The sequence below is a fragment of the Malaya genurostris genome, chromosome 2 (genome assembly GCF_030247185.1).
Source record: "Malaya genurostris strain Urasoe2022 chromosome 2, Malgen_1.1, whole genome shotgun sequence".
Lineage (NCBI taxonomy): Eukaryota > Metazoa > Arthropoda > Insecta > Diptera > Culicidae > Malaya > Malaya genurostris.
This window is the reverse complement of record NC_080571.1, coordinates 210,199,291-210,219,601: the sequence shown is the minus strand read 5'-3', so window position 1 is coordinate 210,219,601 and position 20,311 is coordinate 210,199,291. Positions and strand designations below refer to the sequence as shown.

Genomic DNA, 20,311 nt, shown 5'->3' with positions numbered 1-20,311 from the left:
AAACCTGGGACTGGCTCCGAATTCAGGTTCAAAATCCAAATCAAGAACTCAGCTCATGAACTTAGTTTTATAATTCTGGAACTGAACTTATTTTTAGAATCCAGGTTTCAAATTGAATTTTAGAACTAAATACCAAACCTGAATTAGAAAACTGAATTCAGTTCCAGAACTCAAGTTCCGAATTCAATTCCAGCATGCAGATTCTGAATTCCGAACCTGAATTTTGGAAATGAATTCTGAAACTGTTTTTAGAAATTAAATTATTAAACTGTATTCAGCCAGTAAATTCTGAAAGAGCCTTCAGAAATTAAATTATGATTAAAAAGTCAGTTCCAAAATTCTGGTACGCTGTCAAGATCTAAAATTTTGTCTGAGAATCCTGATCTACAATTCATACTTTGAATTTTGTTCCAGAACTCTGAAGTTGAATTCCTGAATTTGAAATCTGGGTGCGAATTCTGACCCTAAATTAAGACATGAAATTCATTTCCAAAATCTGCTCAAGCAACCAGTTCCAAAAATCTAGTTCCAGAATCTAGAATCTAGTTCCAGAGTCTTAACAGAGTTTTAACTTTTGAATCTGTATTCTGAAACTGAACTCTCAAATCTAATTCGGAAATTAAATTCTAAATCTTAAATCAGGTTCATAATTCAGGTGGATCAGAATCAAAATCAGAAGCGATCCAGTTGATCATCGGGACTTAGACTACCTCAAAACCATTGTCCGAATGTGCAAAGGGCAAGCAAGCGTAATGAGTGCTGCTCATTGTTTCCAAAAGTTTGAGGAAACCATATTTTTGAGTTATTTATGGTTGAGTTATTTTGAGTTATTTGAGTTATTTATCAGCCGAGAGGGCTGCAGCTGGTAAGAGCCACCCAAAGCGGCCGGATAGGGTAAAGGTTTCAGTATTTTATGTTGTTGTTTGTGGAATTTTGTTCCTCGAATTCCTTGAATAAGGTATTATTATTACATTAAATTGAACAATTGGTGCGTTTAAAGAACAAACAAAGAAGAAATAAGTGCTGTTTCACTAAGGTGATGCGAAATGTCCCAAGTCGCTTAATACCGTGGCGAAATTGAAAGAACTGGGCTGCCACATCCACCACGTTTACCGGATATGCCTCCCAGTGACTACTACCTATTCGCAGACCTCAACGCTGCAAAGAAGGAAGTCATCGCTAGAACAAACGCTTGTTTCGAGGTAAAAGAAAAATAGTTCTACAGAATAGGCATGGAAATGTTAGATTGTCTTGGACTGATTACGTGGCTCCTGAAGGAATAAATGATAATGAAAAAAATTTAGGATTTACCGAAACAATGTGTTTTTTTTTTGTTCTTAGCTAGTCCCTGGACTTCTCTGATTCGCATATATTTTCTGAGTATATTGTGTTCAAATTTTAAGTAACTGACACTTAATATTTCAAACAACCCTAAGGTGTTTATTTATTATTCCGTTCACAATTGATGTCTAACTTCGAGACATCATATTAAGTGGCGGTCGCATGGAATAGTGTGTCAATCTCTCCTTAACACACATGTCAGTAATACTTCGGCACCAATCAGACACTTACTCCTCATAAATGATACACTTGAACATATTCATTTCCATTCTGAAGCACAATACGAACCACTCCTGGACACAATATCTGTGTCGATGGCACAACCAAGAGTACAGTTTATCATTCGGGTTGTTGCAGACACAAAACCGTTTGTGTTAAGCAACTCACTCTTGCAACAGATACAAATGAACAGTTAAATAAAACTAGGTGATCCCATTAACAAAAAATGGCGCCTGTTGCTACGAATGGTTATTAACTACGACTTTTAGACTGATCTCTCGAATAGTAACCAAGAAACGAGTTCTTGCGTTGAACTCAAATTTAGAGTAAGAGTTGCTAATTATAATTGATGATTGATACTCAATTTTTGAAGTTTCTATGTATCATTTGATCCTATCTCCTATCCTACCTCTCCGTAGAACCGGCTGGGCTGCGAGCAACCTTAGGGAAGATCGGGTAACCAACCCCGGTGGGAACTTTGGTCGTAGGCTGACAAGGAATGGGGGGGGGGTTTGCTTCTGCAAGCCTGAGCGTTTGTTCTCCAGGTTAGGGGCGGCTCACAACAGCTTCTGTTCCCCATGTTAGGGGCGGCTGATCGACGTCCGAGTGCCAGTGAAGGACTCTAAGCTCAACTGTGCACTATGGTCCTCCGGAAATTTAGGGGGTTGGTGTCCGGCCCTGCGAGCCAGCCGTAAAAAAACTATTGCAACGGAAAATCAGCAAGAGAGTAATACGAATCGAGACCAATGGCAACGACCCCTGCGACGAAATAGGACTTGCGATTGGAAGATCGGTACGTGGAACTGCCGATCTCTCAACTTCATCGGGAGCACCCGCATACTCGCCGATCTACTGAAGGACCGCGGGTTCGGCATCGTAGCGCTGCAGGAGGTGTGTTGGACAGGATCTATGGTGCGAACGTTTAGAGGTGATCATTCCATCTACCAGAGCTGCGGCAATACACGCGAGCTGGGAACGGCTTTCATCGTGATGGGTGATATGCAGAGGCGCGTGATCGGTTGGTGGCCGATCGACGAAAGAATGTGCAGGTTGAGGATCAAGGGCCGTTTCTTCAACTTTAGCATAATCAACGTGCACAGCCCTCACTCCGGAAGCATTGATGATGACAAGGACGCATTTTACGCGCAGCTTGAACGTGAGTACGACTGTTGCCCAAGCCACGACGTTAAGATCATCATAGGAGATCTAAATGCTCAGGTAGGCCAAGAGGAGGAGTTCAGACCGACGATTGGAAGGTTCAGCGCCCACCAGCTGACAAACGAAAACTGCTTACGACTCATCGATTTTGCCGCCTCCAAGAACATGGCCATTTGTAGCACCTTCTTTCAACATAGCCTTCCTTATCGTTACACCTGGAGATCACCACAGCAGACGGAATCGCAAATCGACCACGTTCTGATTGATGGAAGGCACTTCTCCGACATTACCGACGTCAGAACCTATCGTGGCGCTAACGTCGACTCTGACCACTATCTGGTAATGGTGAAACTGCGCCCAAAACTCTCCGTCATCAACAATGCACGGTACCAACTACCGCCACGATAAAACATAGAGCGATTGAAGCAATCGGATGTCGCCTCAGCATACGCTCAGAATCTCGAGGCAGCGTTGCCAGACGAGGGCGAGCTCGATGTGGCTAGCCTATATGACTGCTGGAGTACAGTAAAAGTAGCCATAAACAACGCAGCCGAGTGCACCGTCGGGTACGTGGAACGGAGTCGACGGAACGAATGGTTCGACGAAGAGTGCAGAGTGATTTTGGTGGAGAAGAACGCAGCGCGGGCGGTAATGCTGCAGCATGGATCCCGGTAGAACGTGGAACGATACAAACAGAAGCGGAAAAAGCAGACCCGCATCTTTCGGGAGAAAAAACGCCACCTGGAAGAAGCGGATTGCGAGGAAATGGAACTGCTGTACCGCTCTCAAGAAACACGGAAATTCTACAAGAAGCTCAACAAATCCCGCAACGGCCCTGTGCCGCGAGCCGAAATGTGCAGGGATAAGGATGGGAGTCTCTTAACGGATGGACGTGAGGTGATTAAAAGGTGGAAGAAGCACTTCGATGAGCACCTGAACGGCGCGGAGAACGTAGGCATGGGGGTTCAAGGTGACGGGAGAAACGACTACGTCAGTGTCGCAGAAGACGGAAATGATCCAGCTCCCACATTAAGGGAAGTTAAGGATGCCATGCACCAGCTCAAAACCAACAAAGCAGCTGGTAAGGATGGCATCGCAGCTGAACTCATCAAGATGGGCCCAGAAAAGTTGGCCACGTGTTTGCATCGATTAATAGTCAGGATCTGGGAAACCGAACAGCTACCGAAGGAGTGGAAGGAAGGGGTAATTTGCCCCATTCACAAGAAAGGCGACCATTTGGAATGCGAGAACTTGAGAGCGCCTGAATGCCGTCCACAAAGTGTTATCCCATATCATCTTCCGTCGTCTATCACCTAAAACGAATGGATTTGTGGGAAGTTATCAAGCCGGCTTCGTCGACCGGCCGATCGACAACGGACCAGATCTTCACCGTGCGGCAAATCCTCCAAAAATGCCGTGAATACCAGGTCCCAACGCATCACCAGTTCATCGACTTCAAGGCAGCATACGATAGCATCGACCGCATAGAGGTATGGAAAATTATGGACGAGAACAGCTTTTCTGGGAAGTTGACTAGAATGATCAAAGCGCCGATGGACGGTGTGCAAAACTGCGTAAGGATCTCGGGTGAACTATCCAGTTCATTCGGATCTCACCGAGGACTGCGACAAGGTGACGGACTCTCATGCCTACTATTCAACATCGCCTTGGAAGGAGTAATGCGACGAGCCGGGCTCAACAGCCGGGGTATGATTTTCACGAAATCCAGTCAATTTGTGTGCTTTGCGGATGACATGGACATTATCGCGAGAAACTTTGTAACGGTGGCAGAGTTGTACACATGCCTGAAACGCGAAGCAGCAAAGGTTGGACTGGTGGTGAATGCGTCGAAAACAAAGTACATGCTAGTAGGCGGAACCGAGAGCGACAGGATTCGTCTAGGAAGTAATGTCACGATAGACGGGGATACCTTCGATGTAGTGGAAGAATTTGTTTATTTCGGATTCTTACTAACGGCTGACAACAATGTGAGTCGTGAAATACGAAGACGCATCATCAGTGGAAGTCGTGTCTACTTCGGGCTCCAGAAGAATCTGCCTTCATTCAGATTCACCCCCACACGAAATGTACCATGTACAAAACGCTTATAAGACCGGTGATCCTCTACGGACACGAAGCATGGATCATGCTCGAGGAGGACCTGCAAGCACTTGGAGTTTTCGAGCGACGCGTGCTAAGGATGATATTCGGCGGTGTGCAGGAGAACGGCGTGTGGCGGCGAAGAATGAACCACGAGCTCGCTTCACTTTACGGCGAACCCAGCATCCAGAAGGTGGCCAAAGCCGGAAGAATGCGATCGGCAGGGCATGTTGCAAGAATGCCGGACAACAACCCTGCTAAACTGGTGTTTGTTACGAATCCGTTTGGAACAAGAAGGCGAGGAGCGCAGCGGGCAAGATGGGTGGACCAGGTAGAACGTGATCTGGCGAGTATTGGGCGTGATCGAGGATGGAGAGAGGCAGCCACAAAACGAGTATTGTGGCGTACTATTGTTGATTATGTGTTATCTTAAATGTGATGTAGTGCAAATAAATGTATGTATGTATCATTTGAAAATGAGTAACTAGTACTCAAATTCAGAGTAACATTTTATAAGCGTGTTGGAAACAAGAATGACACTTCAGAAAAAAAAACAATCATCATTTGATTGCTCCAAATTTTAACCAATCGAAATCTAGAAAGCAAATACACCTAAGTCTGCATTTACGAACTAAACCGGGAGTTCGTAAATCGAATCAGGTCGTTTAAAAATTAACGTTATTTGGAGTCCACTTCATAAAAACAGTCTACGATATTTAGGATTTAGTTCGTAAAAAATCGAACGTTATTTTTTACGTTTTGTAAAAAAAGTGTGTACAATGAAGGTTGAAAAATATAAACATATTGATGTTTCGGAATGGATATGACGATTGTGTACCGGGAAATGATGTTTGAAATCGTTTCAAAACCTAAGATAGGAATTTTCAGATTACCGACATTGCTTGAAAACACTTTCAATAATAATATTTCTTGGAACGGATTTGATGAGTAGATATCAGAAAACGATGTTTGAAGTTAATTATAAATACAAGATGGCAATGAATAGAAAACCAGAAAATGGTATATGAGGTCCTTTCAAATTCCAAGGTATCAATTTCTGTTCAAGACATCCAAGAGGGGATGATAGAGTAGGGGGCCTTCAAATTCGAATATTAAAAATTTGGTCAAAACTTGTGAAATTTTGGGTGTAACTAGCTTATGACGTTTTTGTTTTAGCTGTACTTGCTCTGGTTTGAGTTTTAGCAAGGCGTCCTTTTCTGTCCTACACTGGTTTAGTGCTACCGTTGAAAACGGAAACGATATTAGAGTGTAATGTTTGCATGTGCCAAATATCGTCATCGTCTGTCAAGTGGTTATCTAAATGACTTCTACATAATATAAAACAAAACCAAAAAAAATGAACACGATCGTAGAGAATCCTGGCTTGTCCCTCAGGTGGAAAGCGAAACTGGTAGGAATCAACAATTTCATCGAGTCCTGTGTGGTCCCGTGAACGCAAGAAAGATGAGGGATTATTTCAAGCCCAATCCGAACCTTTAGAGAAAGGTTCAAATAGTTGAAATAAAGTGAAAATAGAAAGGGTCCGAGATGACTGCCTTGAGACAAACACATCATATTACCGAAATATTCAGCTCTTAATTCTTACGAACAAATCACGAGAGACATACAGGATCTAGTACAAAAACTCAGGCATATAACATACATCATACTAATAAAAGTTTACAAACATATCTACCTGAATTTTGGGTGATGTAATTCATGCTATTACTAGAAGTACTACTTCCTCGCCAAAATTGTTTTTCTTTTTTAAATATTCATTTGAGGTTTTATATTGCATCCTCCATTAAAAAATGGGTATGTTTTTGGCAATTATTTATTTGGGGTAGGCATCACAAATGAAAAAAATATATTACCAAACGACTAGTACAGTACCATACGTCACTGCAAATCATCAAGTTGCAAAACCATCAAGTAAATAAAACCAGATGGAAAATTCCCACATACGGTAAATCGTTCGCCTAAACAAAGCAATTTGCGCTATGGTAAAAACAGCAGCTCGAAGCAGCAGTCGCAATAATTCGCAATATCGGATTGAACCATCATCATCGACTACTGTGCCGTTTCGTTATAGCGGCTTGAGAGTACCGTTGATACTCATCTCGGTCGACTTCTGGGTTGGTTTCGTCGTCAAGTACCCAATTGCTGCGCGAACATATGGGAAAATGGAGTTATCAATCGGTGTCGATCTTTATTCATTCATTGATGACAGCCGCTGCGTGCGACGGCCGAGTTTCTTTCGATCGAGTGGCGGCCACCCGTTGCGGGTTGATATTTCAACATATCGGTCGCGATCGCCACTCAACGGCCATCCAAATATCGGCAGCAATTCACAGTCCTGGTCGTCCGAGTGATCGTTTCAACACACATACCCTCTCAGACTAGCTGATGGAACCTGGTGCAACGCGTCGATATCCAGATTGCTCTTCTAGGCGAATTGGCCGTAATTGAATTAAGCAGATGTCGTTGTCGAAAGTGGCGGCAATGCAATCGTGCAAAATAGCAATAAAAAACAGCGAGTGGTATAAAATTGGTTAAGAGCCCCCCTGCAAGTAGTGAAGTGCACCGTCGAAAAACGGTAAAATTTTTTGTTTCATTAATTTGATGGAAGTTACCAATTTGCAACTAGAAGATGGTCATTGAGATGTAAAGATGTGCATTTTTGGTTGGTAAACCAAATGATTTCAAGGCCGACAAAATTTCTGTATAGAAACGAAGCGAAATTCCAATTTGGAGACGTCTTTCATTTTCTTTCAAACCGTCCAAGGGATAAATATTCTTTTCGAGCGCATTTTACGTAATGACTTTCTTATTCAAAGCACGACAAAATAAATCACTTTTAATGTGAGACCCCAGCGGATCATCACCTCGTGAAAAGAAAAAACCACAGTTAGTTCAGTTTCGTATCGTGTGAAAAAGTGTATATGCTTATGATGCTGCAGTTATGTTATGCAGTATACATTCCTACTTAATTCTATGATGAAAATATCTTGAATAGAAGCATCATAACAAGTCACTTGAGTTATGAAGCTTTTCTCCATTCATCATTTGTTCCCGCAGTCCAAATGTGAGATTTGAAAATTTATGAACGCCTAAGTGTATTCTTAGGTGTCAGTTGCATACATCAAACAATTGAACTAATGTTAGTAACAGTTCAATGAAATGATACCCCTAGACTAGGTTCCATTGAAGTACATTATGATGCACTGTCCATGTCACACATTTTAATTTTTGTTTATTAAATTCGTTCTGGCCTTCTTTTAGCTTCTCCGATTAGCTTCCCGATAGTTTCGGAACCGAAATTCGAAAATCGGTGTAGCCGAAATCAGTTAAATTCACCGAAGGGATTGTTTACCGTTTCATTTGATTCGAAATTTTTGAAAATCAGTGTTGCCATCTTTGGGAAATCGTAGTGCGTCTCAAATTAAAATTTTGAATTCATTCCAGGATCGAAAACCGAACACCGGTAAAATTTAAAAATAAGTTTATTTATACCGTTTTCGTTTATTGATCAGAGCAGCCCGAGAGCTGACCCAGAGCCGCCCAAACATTTTTTTTATATGTTAAATCGGACTCCAATCGCGTAGTTTCGCTCTGAAAATTTTCTCAGGTCGCACTACGCATCCATGCGAGTTTGTTTTTTTTAATGAAATGTTGTTTAGGGCGCGTAGCACGTGTTCGTTTTACTTTGAGTCAGAGTCGCCCGCGCGTAGGTTCAAAAACGAAAACGGTATTAGTTATCGACTATAAAATTCTGCAAACCCGATTAACCCGATTTATTTATGTGAAATTGATATTTTTCCACTAATCATGCTGTATCTCCTGAACCGGAAGTCGGACCTGATTAAAAAAAATATTTTTATGACATTTTATGACCTGTCATTTGAAAATAAGGAAGGAAATAGGTTCAGCCATGTACGAGAAAATTAGTTTCTTTATTTTAATTTCATTACACATACCATACTGTAGTTCCGGAACCAGAAATCGGATCCAAATGAAATTCAGGAATCTTGTATGGGAGCATGGGACTTTTCATATGAATCTAAGTTTGTAGATGGGACTTTTATTTGAATCTAAGTTAAGTAGTCTGTAGGAAAATTCAGAAGATTGATGCAGGTGACTCAAACTCCTTTTCACTTTCTCAAAAATGTCAATATCTTCGTTAAAAATAGTCGAATTTCAACAATCTATGGCTTGTTTAAAAGGTATTATAACGAGGTATCTAAATTTTGGAATCTACTTCAGTTTCGAGGTGAATTGAGACAGATATTGTCAAAGAACAGAATGTTTAGACCTAAAACTCAAAAAGTGAACAACGGATCAAAGAACAAAAATAATAGAGTTATGACTGATAAAAATATCTTTCATTTGCAACTTATCCGATTAAAATCGGTCAGTTTTCTTTGAAATCTTGCTTAGTTCGTCGAGCTTAATCGACTGGTATGTGACACTCGGTCCTCCCACTTTGAGCGAATTCTATACCTATTTTTTTATATAAAAAACCTTTTTCAATCCACCTAGTGGTGTAGTGATGCCTTTCTCATATTACCTATTTTTCAAAAACATCACTAGAAGATTCTGTACAAATATTTTTTTTAAACTTAAATAAAATTAAAAACTTTCTCTGGCATAAGCTACCATCATCTTTTCAGTTTGTAAACAGTTATGTCAAGTTAATAAAGATTCAAATATGGCAACCCTGCATGCTATACAAAATTGAACAAAGCACGCTGTGTGCTGGTGGTGGCGTTTTCTTCTTCTTCCGTTCCAGCACGTACCGATGCGTACCGATTTTGCATGAGTTTGAATGACAGTTCTGATACTCATTGGCTTATAATTTCGAAACCGGAAGTCGGATCTGGATGAAATTGCACAGTATCTTTTAAGACAACGAGAGCTTTTATTTGAAATTTGATTTGTGAAAATTGGTTTAACTGTTGCTGAGGAGTCGTAGTGACTTCCGGTTTTGGAACTTTTCTTCATTATTATCGATGCTTCCGGAAGCGGAAACCGGGAACTAGTAGTCCCAAAGTAGGTTTATATACCCACTAACTAACAAGATCAGCCTACTAGATGAATTTAGCAGTAAGTTTTATAAAAATGTGCACCTCGTTTCGCCATCGCTTGTGAAAAAATACTCATCAAATTGAAAATTTTCACTAATCGCTCCTAAAACCGAAACCGGAAGTCGGATTTGGATCAACTTTTCGAAGACTTTTTAAAGAACTTTAAGACTTTTCATTTGCATCTTAGTTTGAGTCGAATGGTATATGACATTCGGCCCTCCGGACTTGGTTCAAAAGTCGGTTTTCACCGTGCATGCGAATGAGAATGGCAAAAAAGGTTACACTAAACTAGTAACCTTTATTATATACAAAATATTGTCGTTCTACAACTTTTTTTTTATTTTTACGTCAATTGATGGATTCTGGAATAGAATATTTTCATTCATTAGTCCCAAAACAGATAGATGGCATCACTTCAATCTTTAAAATGTCATCTGTCGAAATTTCATAACATTCGGTTCTTTAGTGTGTTGGTTATTGTCATGTGATTCAGTGACGGTAATTTTGGAAAATTAGAAAAAAACGAGTCTCACGTGTTTGATGAATTTAACCCTAGAACGCACATTCGGATAAATTCAAACCCCAGCAAAATGAAGGTAAAATGGGAATTTTGATATTATACAGGAAATTTGTTTCACAAAAAAAAATGAAATATTTCATAGTAAATTTGACCAAACTCAAATATTTTATTAGATGTTTTTCTGCAAAAGGTTTTCGAAAGAAACTGTACGGTTTATTCGTAAATACATTAAAATTTAGTAACTTTAGAGTGATTTCTATTCTGGGGTGCTAATGTACCCCTCCAATAGACGTGAACCGTTAGTATCTTTTGTCTGAGAACAAGCCTCTAGATGACCCAATACCATTGAGTGTTTGATTAACAGCTGATTTATTGAAGGAAAAAAGATACAGCAGCCTATTCAAGCAACGATGAAATTGAATTATTTGCGGTACGAATTGGTCCACCATCCCCCGTATCCTCCAGATCTGGCCCCTAGCGACTATTATATATTTCCAAACCTGTAAAGGTTTCTCCAGGAAAATGAGTTTTCGTCGAATGCTGAATACTAAGAAATAAAAAAGTTTTCACGGTAAAAAATCGACTTTTTCTTGGTTAGGTCCGGAATTTCTCATTTCATCCCGTCCAAATGGGACTGTAGACGATCAAAAGTTCATTCAATCTTTATGTAAAAAAAAAATCGAAATTTGGAATAAAAAGTTATATTTTCTTTGTCAGACCGGGACACTGAAGTGAAGTGTATTACAGTAACATTACACAACAGTATAGAAAATCCGTCTACGTTGCATCATGACCGTGCAAAATCACCCGCAGGACGTTGTTTCACTGTATCATTTTGAAAAGCTTTCGGAATCAAACAGGAACGAGATTGATATGTTTACGTTTTGTCTTTGACTCATCAGTGCTTAGCAGTTCAAATTGAACTGCTTTATGCAAAACTCGGCAGTTCAATTTGAACCGCTAAGCAGACGTAAAGTTGCTGCTATTTACAGAACACTTGTTTTCTTTGCATCGAAATGCAATGTCTATACTGACGTGCCGAACGAAAACGTGTTTTCGACTTTTTTTTGGCTGATGCAGGTTTGGTCATTCAGACCAAACCATGAATGATGACCAGAAGTTATCGAAAAAGTACATGGTATACCAGGCCATTTGAAGTCGAGGTGCAAAGAAAAAAGTCTTTATAACCTTACAGATACGATTAATCAACCAGTTTACACCAACAGCACACATGTTTTGTGTTGTTTTGGTCTGATTTGGCGTCTTGTCATTGTACCAAAGGTTTATAATTCCCCGAACACTCCTCGTTCAAAAAGAAAAAAAGAAACATATTGGGCCATTGTGAAGCGAAGCCTGATAAATCTAAAGGACTGGCAAGTAATGAGCAAAATTTAGCTGAAAGGGTACCAGTTAGATAACTTAGAATACTGCACATAACTTAAAGGTTGGAATCAAACGTAAAGTCAGAGCAAATGGATATGGCTAGTCCGAATAATAAAGCAAATGGTCATCTTTTGAAGTAATTTAGTCCTAAGTGCTGCTTGGTTAGTGCATATAACATCGATGCGCCAAGTCTGGGGAGTAGGACGGGTTGAACAAAATTGGTCTTGTCGAGCATTCTTGTCGTTTTTTGATCAATGCATCATACAATTTCATCATTTGCTGTCAGCAGCAATAACTATTAACAGTTTTACAATCGTAACTATCAGTTTGAAAAGAAACGTGGCTGCCTGCAATACTTTTTATTGTATTTAGAAAAAACACGATCGATTGTTCGGGCTAAACACTAAACGAAACAGATCCTAATTAAATTTAGATGATTTTTCTCCTTTGTCGCTCTAAATGACAATTTAAAATTTTAAACACATTTCACGAAACCGGACGTCGGATTGGGAAGAAATTTATTAGCAGTCTAATAAGACCATTCATTAGCAATCATAAGACTTTTCATTGGAGTCTAAGTGTGTGAACATCAGATATGCCACCTCTAAGAAAATTAAGTGAGTTCTGGTTTGAAGTTTTTGATCGCTGTTTCCGGTACATCCGGAACCGAGAACTGGGAGTGCACTTCTCCAGAAATTGGTTCCCCCATCTCACAGGAACATGAAATCTTTTACATTTTTTTGTACATATCACTCCGTACTCCAGAACCGCAAGTCGGATCATTAGCGTTCTAGAGAAAACGATGATCTTTCATCTAAATCTTAATGGAAATCATTGTGAGAAGCAGCCCACTTACCCCCGAAAAACTAGTGCATATTTTTGTTGCATACGCACACAGACTCGATGAACTGATTTGAATAGGATATACGACACTCCGATCTTCGGACCTCGGTTTAAATGTCAGTTTTCACGGTGATTGCATTACCTTCAAACAACCAGAGGAACGTGCCACTTAGATCAATTTGTCCTGATTCTCACACTGTCTCCTAAATTCAGTTTATGTGAGATTTGATCAATGTCATTTATACTACAAGACTCCGTTGTGTGTTCGTACTGATAGTCTTTTCATAATCCAGCAGATTACATTGGTGGCGATGTCTTCGGAGCCAATTTATTTGATTTGGATCTAAGAAATATCATAGCACAAATTATATGAAAAATATACGGAGCTTTTGTAATAACTACAAGACAATCCGAATCAACCCAACTAGAACACATAGTGATGGTCAGAGCTTGAAACTGTCAGACATTCTTAATGAAATAATGGAGTTCAACTGTCTCATATTCGTATTTTACTGTCTAATTCGTATATGATTGCCTACAAAATAAACGAAGAGAGACGAAATTTTTTCGTCTCTCATTGCAACAAAAAAGAGTATCAATGCCAACGTCACTCGTTTCCCTACGACAAGGCTAATCTAAAATAACGTCTGCAGCGAGAATCAGTAAAATTTCAATTCTCATTCTTCCATCGATATAATGAAAATCGGTGACGTTTGTATATAAAGAGTGTATGATTGATCGAAGTAATTCCATTCAGAACTTCTTTGGAAACCAAAACTACTATAGATGCGAGCACACTGACAGGTAAAAATCATTATGAATCGTTTTTTGTCAATATCGGTTCTCGAAGCTTCGGTTTAATATCGACACTGCACTGCATATGGTTTTCATTGAAAACAGAAAATGACTGAAAGAGGGTAAATGAAAGAAAGAATACAATTATGAAACTACTATTCCGCTTTTGTCGTGAACATGGATCTCGTTCTCATAATTTTCAAGCGAAGCTGTGAGTGCCATTTCTTCGTCATTTTCGTTTATTATGAGTCAATGTAGATAACTTTTATTATTTCTGGTGATTATTGTACTTTATATAAAACAAATGCGTCGAACAAATGAATGCCTAAGCAACGTGAATTATAACTTCAATGTCACCCAAAAAGCATAAGAACCGAAGCCTGTGCGACTTACCGATAGTGGCGAAATAAATTTTTTGTTACGTTTGTGTCAAGTTGTAGTTTTTTGATATTTCTTGCAATTGAGAAATTTTTACTCAATATTGAAATCGATCTTGTTTCAATTCATTATCTCTACTCAAAATTTGTATACTATTTGATAATAATGGTGAAGTTAAGCATTGCGCTTTTCGAAAACATGAGCGCCACAAACATTTTGAGTTTTTAAATGTCGAACTGTAATTTCTTTTTATACTTTGTTGCCATCATATACAATTTGGAGGGCTTAAAAAGTCGAAACGTATTTATATAGCATTTCATTGGTTGTTGATATTATTTTTGTTATTATTAAAATTTAATCAGTTGACCAAATTCAATGCCCAAAAATGCTTTTTTTGTAAGCTATCGAATATTTTATTCATTGGTCATAATGGTGCATACTTTTTTCGAGTATACACTACTATGACAATGCATAGTATTATTCTTTCTGGTAGAGAACATATATAGTCCATATCATAAAAAAAGCAAGTTTTTCCGTACATCCGGAGATGGCATTTCACCAGAGTGATACACGCTGGCGTCAGATTCTTGTCCACACCGAGGATGCAAAAAACGAAGCATCGCACAAAGAGGAAAGCGCACTTCTTCTCAGTGTCGAATAGGCAGCATTTGAGTGTGTGCTTGTGGTTAAAGCAGCTGGCGCGAGTGAAACACATTCTCTTCGCATGAATCGCTCACACGCGCTCTCATCTAAATACACCTAAGTGACCACTGGCGCGTGATGGTGAGCGAACACTTCTGTGAACTTCAATTAATAGAGAGTAGATCTGGCCTTGCTATGAAAAATTTGCAAGAAAAACCGAAAATTTTACGATAAATTGTTTTATTTTGCTGATTTAGCGTGTCCACGCTTTTTCTACGCAAACCATACACCAGAGTGCTCCCCGGCGTGTACACCTCTGCGAAAGTATCTGCGTCCACCTCAGAGAATTTATTAGCTAATGCTCTAGCACTTAGGTGCGATTCAGTGGAGAAGGTAAAAGGAAATAAACAAACGCACTCATGATGCGTGCACACTTTATACAACAGTGGTGTATATATGTGAAAGAGAAGAGCTTTCGTTGAAGCTGTCAGTGCGAGGGGAGAAATTTTGCTTGCACTTCGTCACACAGACGAGATGGACATCTCTGCGTACATCAATGTGATTTTCTCAAAACATATTATCAACACATGTTATAAATATACATGACTAGCGTTAGCGTTGAAGTTTTAGATTAGGATAATGATAAGATAAGATAAGATGATTGTTATGTATAATTTGGATGTATGTAATCTTTTGATACAAAAGATGAGAAGGTTTTACGCCTGTTGGAGAAGAAGAATGAAAGAATCTCCGCTCCAGGGGGCTTTTCTTTCACTCCTAAATAAATAAAACATCGTGAACTCAAATTATGATTAATTGCACTATCTGTTTGTGACTGAAATCCTTGTAGGAATCATACCTGAAGTTAGCAAGTCAATTGCCACAATCGAAAAAATATCTGCATGGCTTATTAGAAATCTGAAGATTTGTCAGTATTTAGGTTTTTACTACATTTGAATGAAGTTGCAAACTTTTGAAATTATTTTTTGTACTGCTTTCATTGCTCTTTTATTCGAGCATTTCGCGTGCACTGTCTTCTAAAACCGGCATGCAGACATTTAAAAATTTATCCAATAATCTGAAGAAGTAAAACTACTTAATGGGCTCTGAATATTTCTCGCACATAAAAATATGTGCATGTCTAAAAACCACCTTGGTACGTCCAAAATGATGATGTACCGTCAGCACAAAACGGCTATTCATAATCGAACCCCATAATGACCTAAAATTGTTTTAGAATGTAAATTACTATTTTGCCTCATTAGACTAATTTCAATTCAGTATGTATTTTGCTTCATCCTCAATCCCTAATGAAGTAAACTTGGCATCCTAAATAGCCCATTTTACGATAGTTATGAGGCTCGATTAGTACAAATATTCACTAGATATAAATAGTTTGATTTATTGTTCGACTTTCACGGTAGAATTACGTCGATGTAATGTAAATAATCTATCAACTTTGCATAACTCATTAGATCCCCCGGTAATTAGCGTATTTCATCGGAATTTTTTACTTGCTTCACAGCATTTTCCCACAGCCGTTGTGAAGATCTCGGGATCGTATCTCGTTATTTTAAACTACCGTTTATAACCTGCAGATAGTAGCACGAATACGTATACGAGTTGTTCTAAGATTCACATTCCAGGGCAATGGAATCATTACGAGAGCAAGCTTTCGTCGCTTCTGTTGCATGATGGGAAACCACACTTCGCTGCTTTCATTTTTATCTCTGCTCTGCCGCGGTGGGTTGTGTGGAAATGTTCGAAGCCATTGACTGGGGCAACTCCACCACGTAGATGCTTGCGATGCATAAATTACAGTAATTATCGTTATTATAAAACAAAATATTTCAATCGCACAGAATGTTCGAATGTTTTTTTTCGGTCGGCTTGGGATGATTGGTATCAGCGATGCAATCGAATCGTCAGAAGCGCTACCGGATGAAATCAATTACGTCGGCAGATAAAGTAATTACAGTGTGTGTGTGTGATGCCAATTTGATTATGTGAATACCAAAATGAAAGTGCACGGTCAATGGCACTCCGCGGTGACCTTCGATTTGAACGTCTCGTGAAACCGTATGTGAAACGTGCCATGCCCAAACAAATCATTACGAAAAGAAATGGGAACAAAAAGAAATAAACGAGCAAAGCAAGTGACTCACCTCTTGAGAAAATCGGAATACTCGGCCTGCCGGATAAGGCCGGTACGCATCATGATCGTCTGGAAGCATTGTCGTTCGACGGCCCAAAGCTTGCAGTCGGTAGCCGCAGTGATGGTTGCCGTTCGTTGGCAGTGATACAGGATGGCCAGTTCCCCGAGCACCTTGGCCCCGGACAGCGTCGATAGGTATTTGCCTTCGCGGGAAACTTCGACGCGGCCCTCTGGAAATGATAGAAAAAAAAACGAAAAAATGGTTTGTCAGAATAGATTCCTCAATTGTGATCTGCGTGAAATATTAAATATTGCGGTTAAAATATATCACGTTTAAAGTTTGAAATTTTATTTGACGCAATTTGAAAAGTTTTGTTTTATTCTTCGTATTTCAGTACTTTTCATAGATTTGTTGTTTCTGTTCATCTAGAGAAAATTGATTTTCAGTATCTTGGAAACTTTAACTTAATAATTTGTTTTTATTTTCCATCTCATGAGATTCGGGTACACATCACGTTACTTGGTAATTTAGAGATAAAAAATAATCCCTAACGTTTGCGTTAAAAAAATGGACTTTTTTCGGATGGTGATAAAAAAAGTTAAGATAGCTAAGACGAAAAGCTTGTGTTATTTGAACTGATTTGAACCGAGAGCTTTTTTGACGAAAATCCGTCATACTTTACTATGGGTTGCACTGCTTAAAAGTGTGTTTTCGAAACCACCATTATAATCAATCGTTTCCACAAATTGCTATTGTTTAATTGTGTGTTAGGATCTGGTGATAAGTCGTACTTTAGTCTATGTACAAATCGGTAACTCCCAAATGCTTGAACACCTAAAAAAACGTCAAACTGCAAAATTTTATCCAAATAGGAGCATAGCACAATGGCAAAAACCAAAAGAAAATCTATCTTTACGTTTCGTCTTAGACTCGTCAGTGCAGAGCAGTTTAAATTGAACTGATTACTGCTAACTTAAACAGCTCAATTTGAATCGCTAAGCAGACGTACAGTTATTGCTAACAGATCGGCTGAAAAGTTCGTATCGTTTCTTTGAGAGGGCGCCACTAAAATTAAATCCATACTATTTTCAGTTAGTACCAACCTTCAAAAGATACGTGTATAAATTTGACAGCTGTCTGATTATTAGTTTGTGAGATATTGCATTTTGAGTGAAGCTACTTTTGTTATTGTGAAAAAAAAGGAAAAAAAGGAATTTCGTGTGTTGATGAAACACTACTTTTTGATGAAAAAAATTGCCGCCGATACCAAAAAATGGCTTGATGAGTGTTATCCAGACTCTGCACCGGGCGAAGCAACAATTCGTAAGTGGTTTGCAAAATTTCGTACTGGTCATATGAGCACCGAAGACGATGAACGCAGTGGACGTCCAAAAGAGGCTGTTACCGATGATAACGTGAAAAAAAATCCACAAAATGATTTTCAATGACCGTAAAGTGAAGTTGATCGAGATAGCTGACACCCTAAAGATATCAAAGGAGCGTGTTGGACATATTATTCACGAATATTTGGATATGAGAAAGCTTTGTGCAAAATGGGTGCCGCGTGAGCTCACAATCGATCAAAAACAACAACGAATTGATGATTCTGAGCAGTGTTTGGAGCTGTTATATCGAAATAAAACCGATTTTTTTCGTCGATATATAACAATGGACGAAACATGGCTCCATCACTTCACTCCGGAGTCCAATCCACAATCAGCTGAGTGGACTGCACGCGATGAACCGAACCCAAAGCGTGGAAAGACTCAACAATCGGCCGGTAAGATTATTGCGTCTGTATTTTGGGATTCGCATGGTACAATTTTCATCGACTACCTTGAAAAGGGAAAAACCATCAACAGTGACTATTATATAGCGTTATTAGAGCGTTTGAAGGACGAAATTTAAAAAAAACGGCCTCATTTGAAGAAGAAAAAAGTTTTGTTTCATCAAGACAATGCACCGTGTCACAAGTCGATGAAAACCATGCTGAAATTGAACGAATTGGGCTTCGAATCGCTTCCTCATACACCGTATTCTCCAGATTTGGCCCCCAGTTACTTTTTCCTGTTCTCAGACCTCAAGAGAATGCTCGCTGGTAAAAAATTTAGAAGCAATGAAGAGGTAATCGCTGAAACTGAGGCCTATTTTGAGGCAAAGGACAAATCGTACTACAAAAATGGTATCGAAAAGTTGGAAGATCGCTATAATCTCTGTATCGCCTCTGATGGCAATTATGTTGAATAATAAAAACGAATTTTAGCAAAAAAATGTGTGTTTCTATTAAACGATACGAACTTTTCAGCCGAACTGTTATTTGCAACACACTAGTAATAAGCACCGAAGTGCTAAGTTTTTCCTGGCGTGCCGAACGAACTGCTCTGCACTGACGAGTCTAAGACGAAACGAAAAGATAGTGAAATTGGTTATGTGCCCTAGCACAAATTAAGGTTAACCCCTAAATGACAAAAGAAAATGTTTCCTATTCATATGAAAAATTAACGATATTATATTCTCCAAAAATTCAAGAAAAAAGATAGTTCGAAATCTGAATATTTTTAGTAGGAAATAAACACTTCAGAATGTTTTGACGATAGAGTGTTGTGAGACTTTTGTATTCTTTCCATATAAAGCGGGTAACGTTAAGACAATGTTTCCTATCTAGTGATTCAAATGGGTAGGAAACGATTGTAACTGTTCACTAGTAATTGATTTTTTAGCATTTTCTCTTTACTTTTCGATCTATATGCACCTTGCGCATTTATGCAGTTTTGCTATATTGTTCACGAGGTCGAAAATGAAAATCATGCTTTAAACCTAAGTAAATGAAAATCTTGCCAATATAGTCTGAACTTCAGACATAACGATTGTGCCGGCAATTTGAATTAAATTCAAAATATAGAATGAATGAATTTGAGTAATTTTGAAAGACCAAAAGAGCTTGATTTAGAAGACTTTCGACTGGATTCTCTTACATTTTTTGTCGTGATCGGATTTTCAATGATTAGTGAATTAAAACGAATATTTTTGTTTCAACACCCAACGTTTCAATGCTATTGATTGGCGTCTTATTCAGGGGAACTGTTCTTAAAAGTTAGACGTTAAAAAGTGAATATAAATTTCTAGTTACAAAGGACTTATAAAAACAGATTATCGTTCCTCATCAAAAACACTCATATGGGAGCTGGTCACTTCGCCGAAAGCCATTTCACCGAAAGTCGTTTCGCCGAATAGGTCATTTCGCCGAAAGGGATATTTCACCGAAAGGGATATTTCGAATACATTATATTATTATTTTTTGTGTTATTATGCCTCCTATATAACTGATGTGGCCGCCGAACCGGCGTCGGATGCAGCGGCCTCTTGCATACAAACCTGTAACCGCCTCGATTGACCGGTCTACTCAAACCTAGGTTTCTTTGCTTTAGTTAGGTCCGAACGAGCGGAAGCGAATAGCACACGAATTAAATCGATGTGGCGTAGCCGCATTAGAAATTTTTTAACTTAGTTAACGGAAAATACCACATATATTTGCTTGGTAGATACACCTATGCAAGTACTTTGATGTTTAGTGGCTAATAGTCAACAAGTTTCCTTGGGAACTCCGCTCTGAAGTGCATGAATCAATCTTTATTCAAGAGTACAAGAATCAATATTTATTCAAGAAGTACAATTGTAGGTCAACAAAACGG

The 20,311-nt window shown here is 39.0% G+C and overlaps 1 protein-coding gene across 9 annotated transcripts in view; it reads right to left on the bottom strand.

Moving 5' to 3' along the window:
• The window catches only part of LOC131427342 (cGMP-dependent protein kinase, isozyme 2 forms cD4/T1/T3A/T3B), a 554,292-nt gene that overhangs the window by 25,524 nt on the left and 508,457 nt on the right, over positions 1–20,311 (bottom strand). For all 9 annotated transcript variants that reach the window (XM_058590437.1, XM_058590434.1, XM_058590436.1 and 6 more), the window contains one exon: positions 16,629–16,848. In XM_058590437.1, the coding sequence (XP_058446420.1) occupies positions 16,629–16,848 (220 nt within the window). The remainder of the gene's footprint in view (positions 1–16,628; positions 16,849–20,311) is intronic.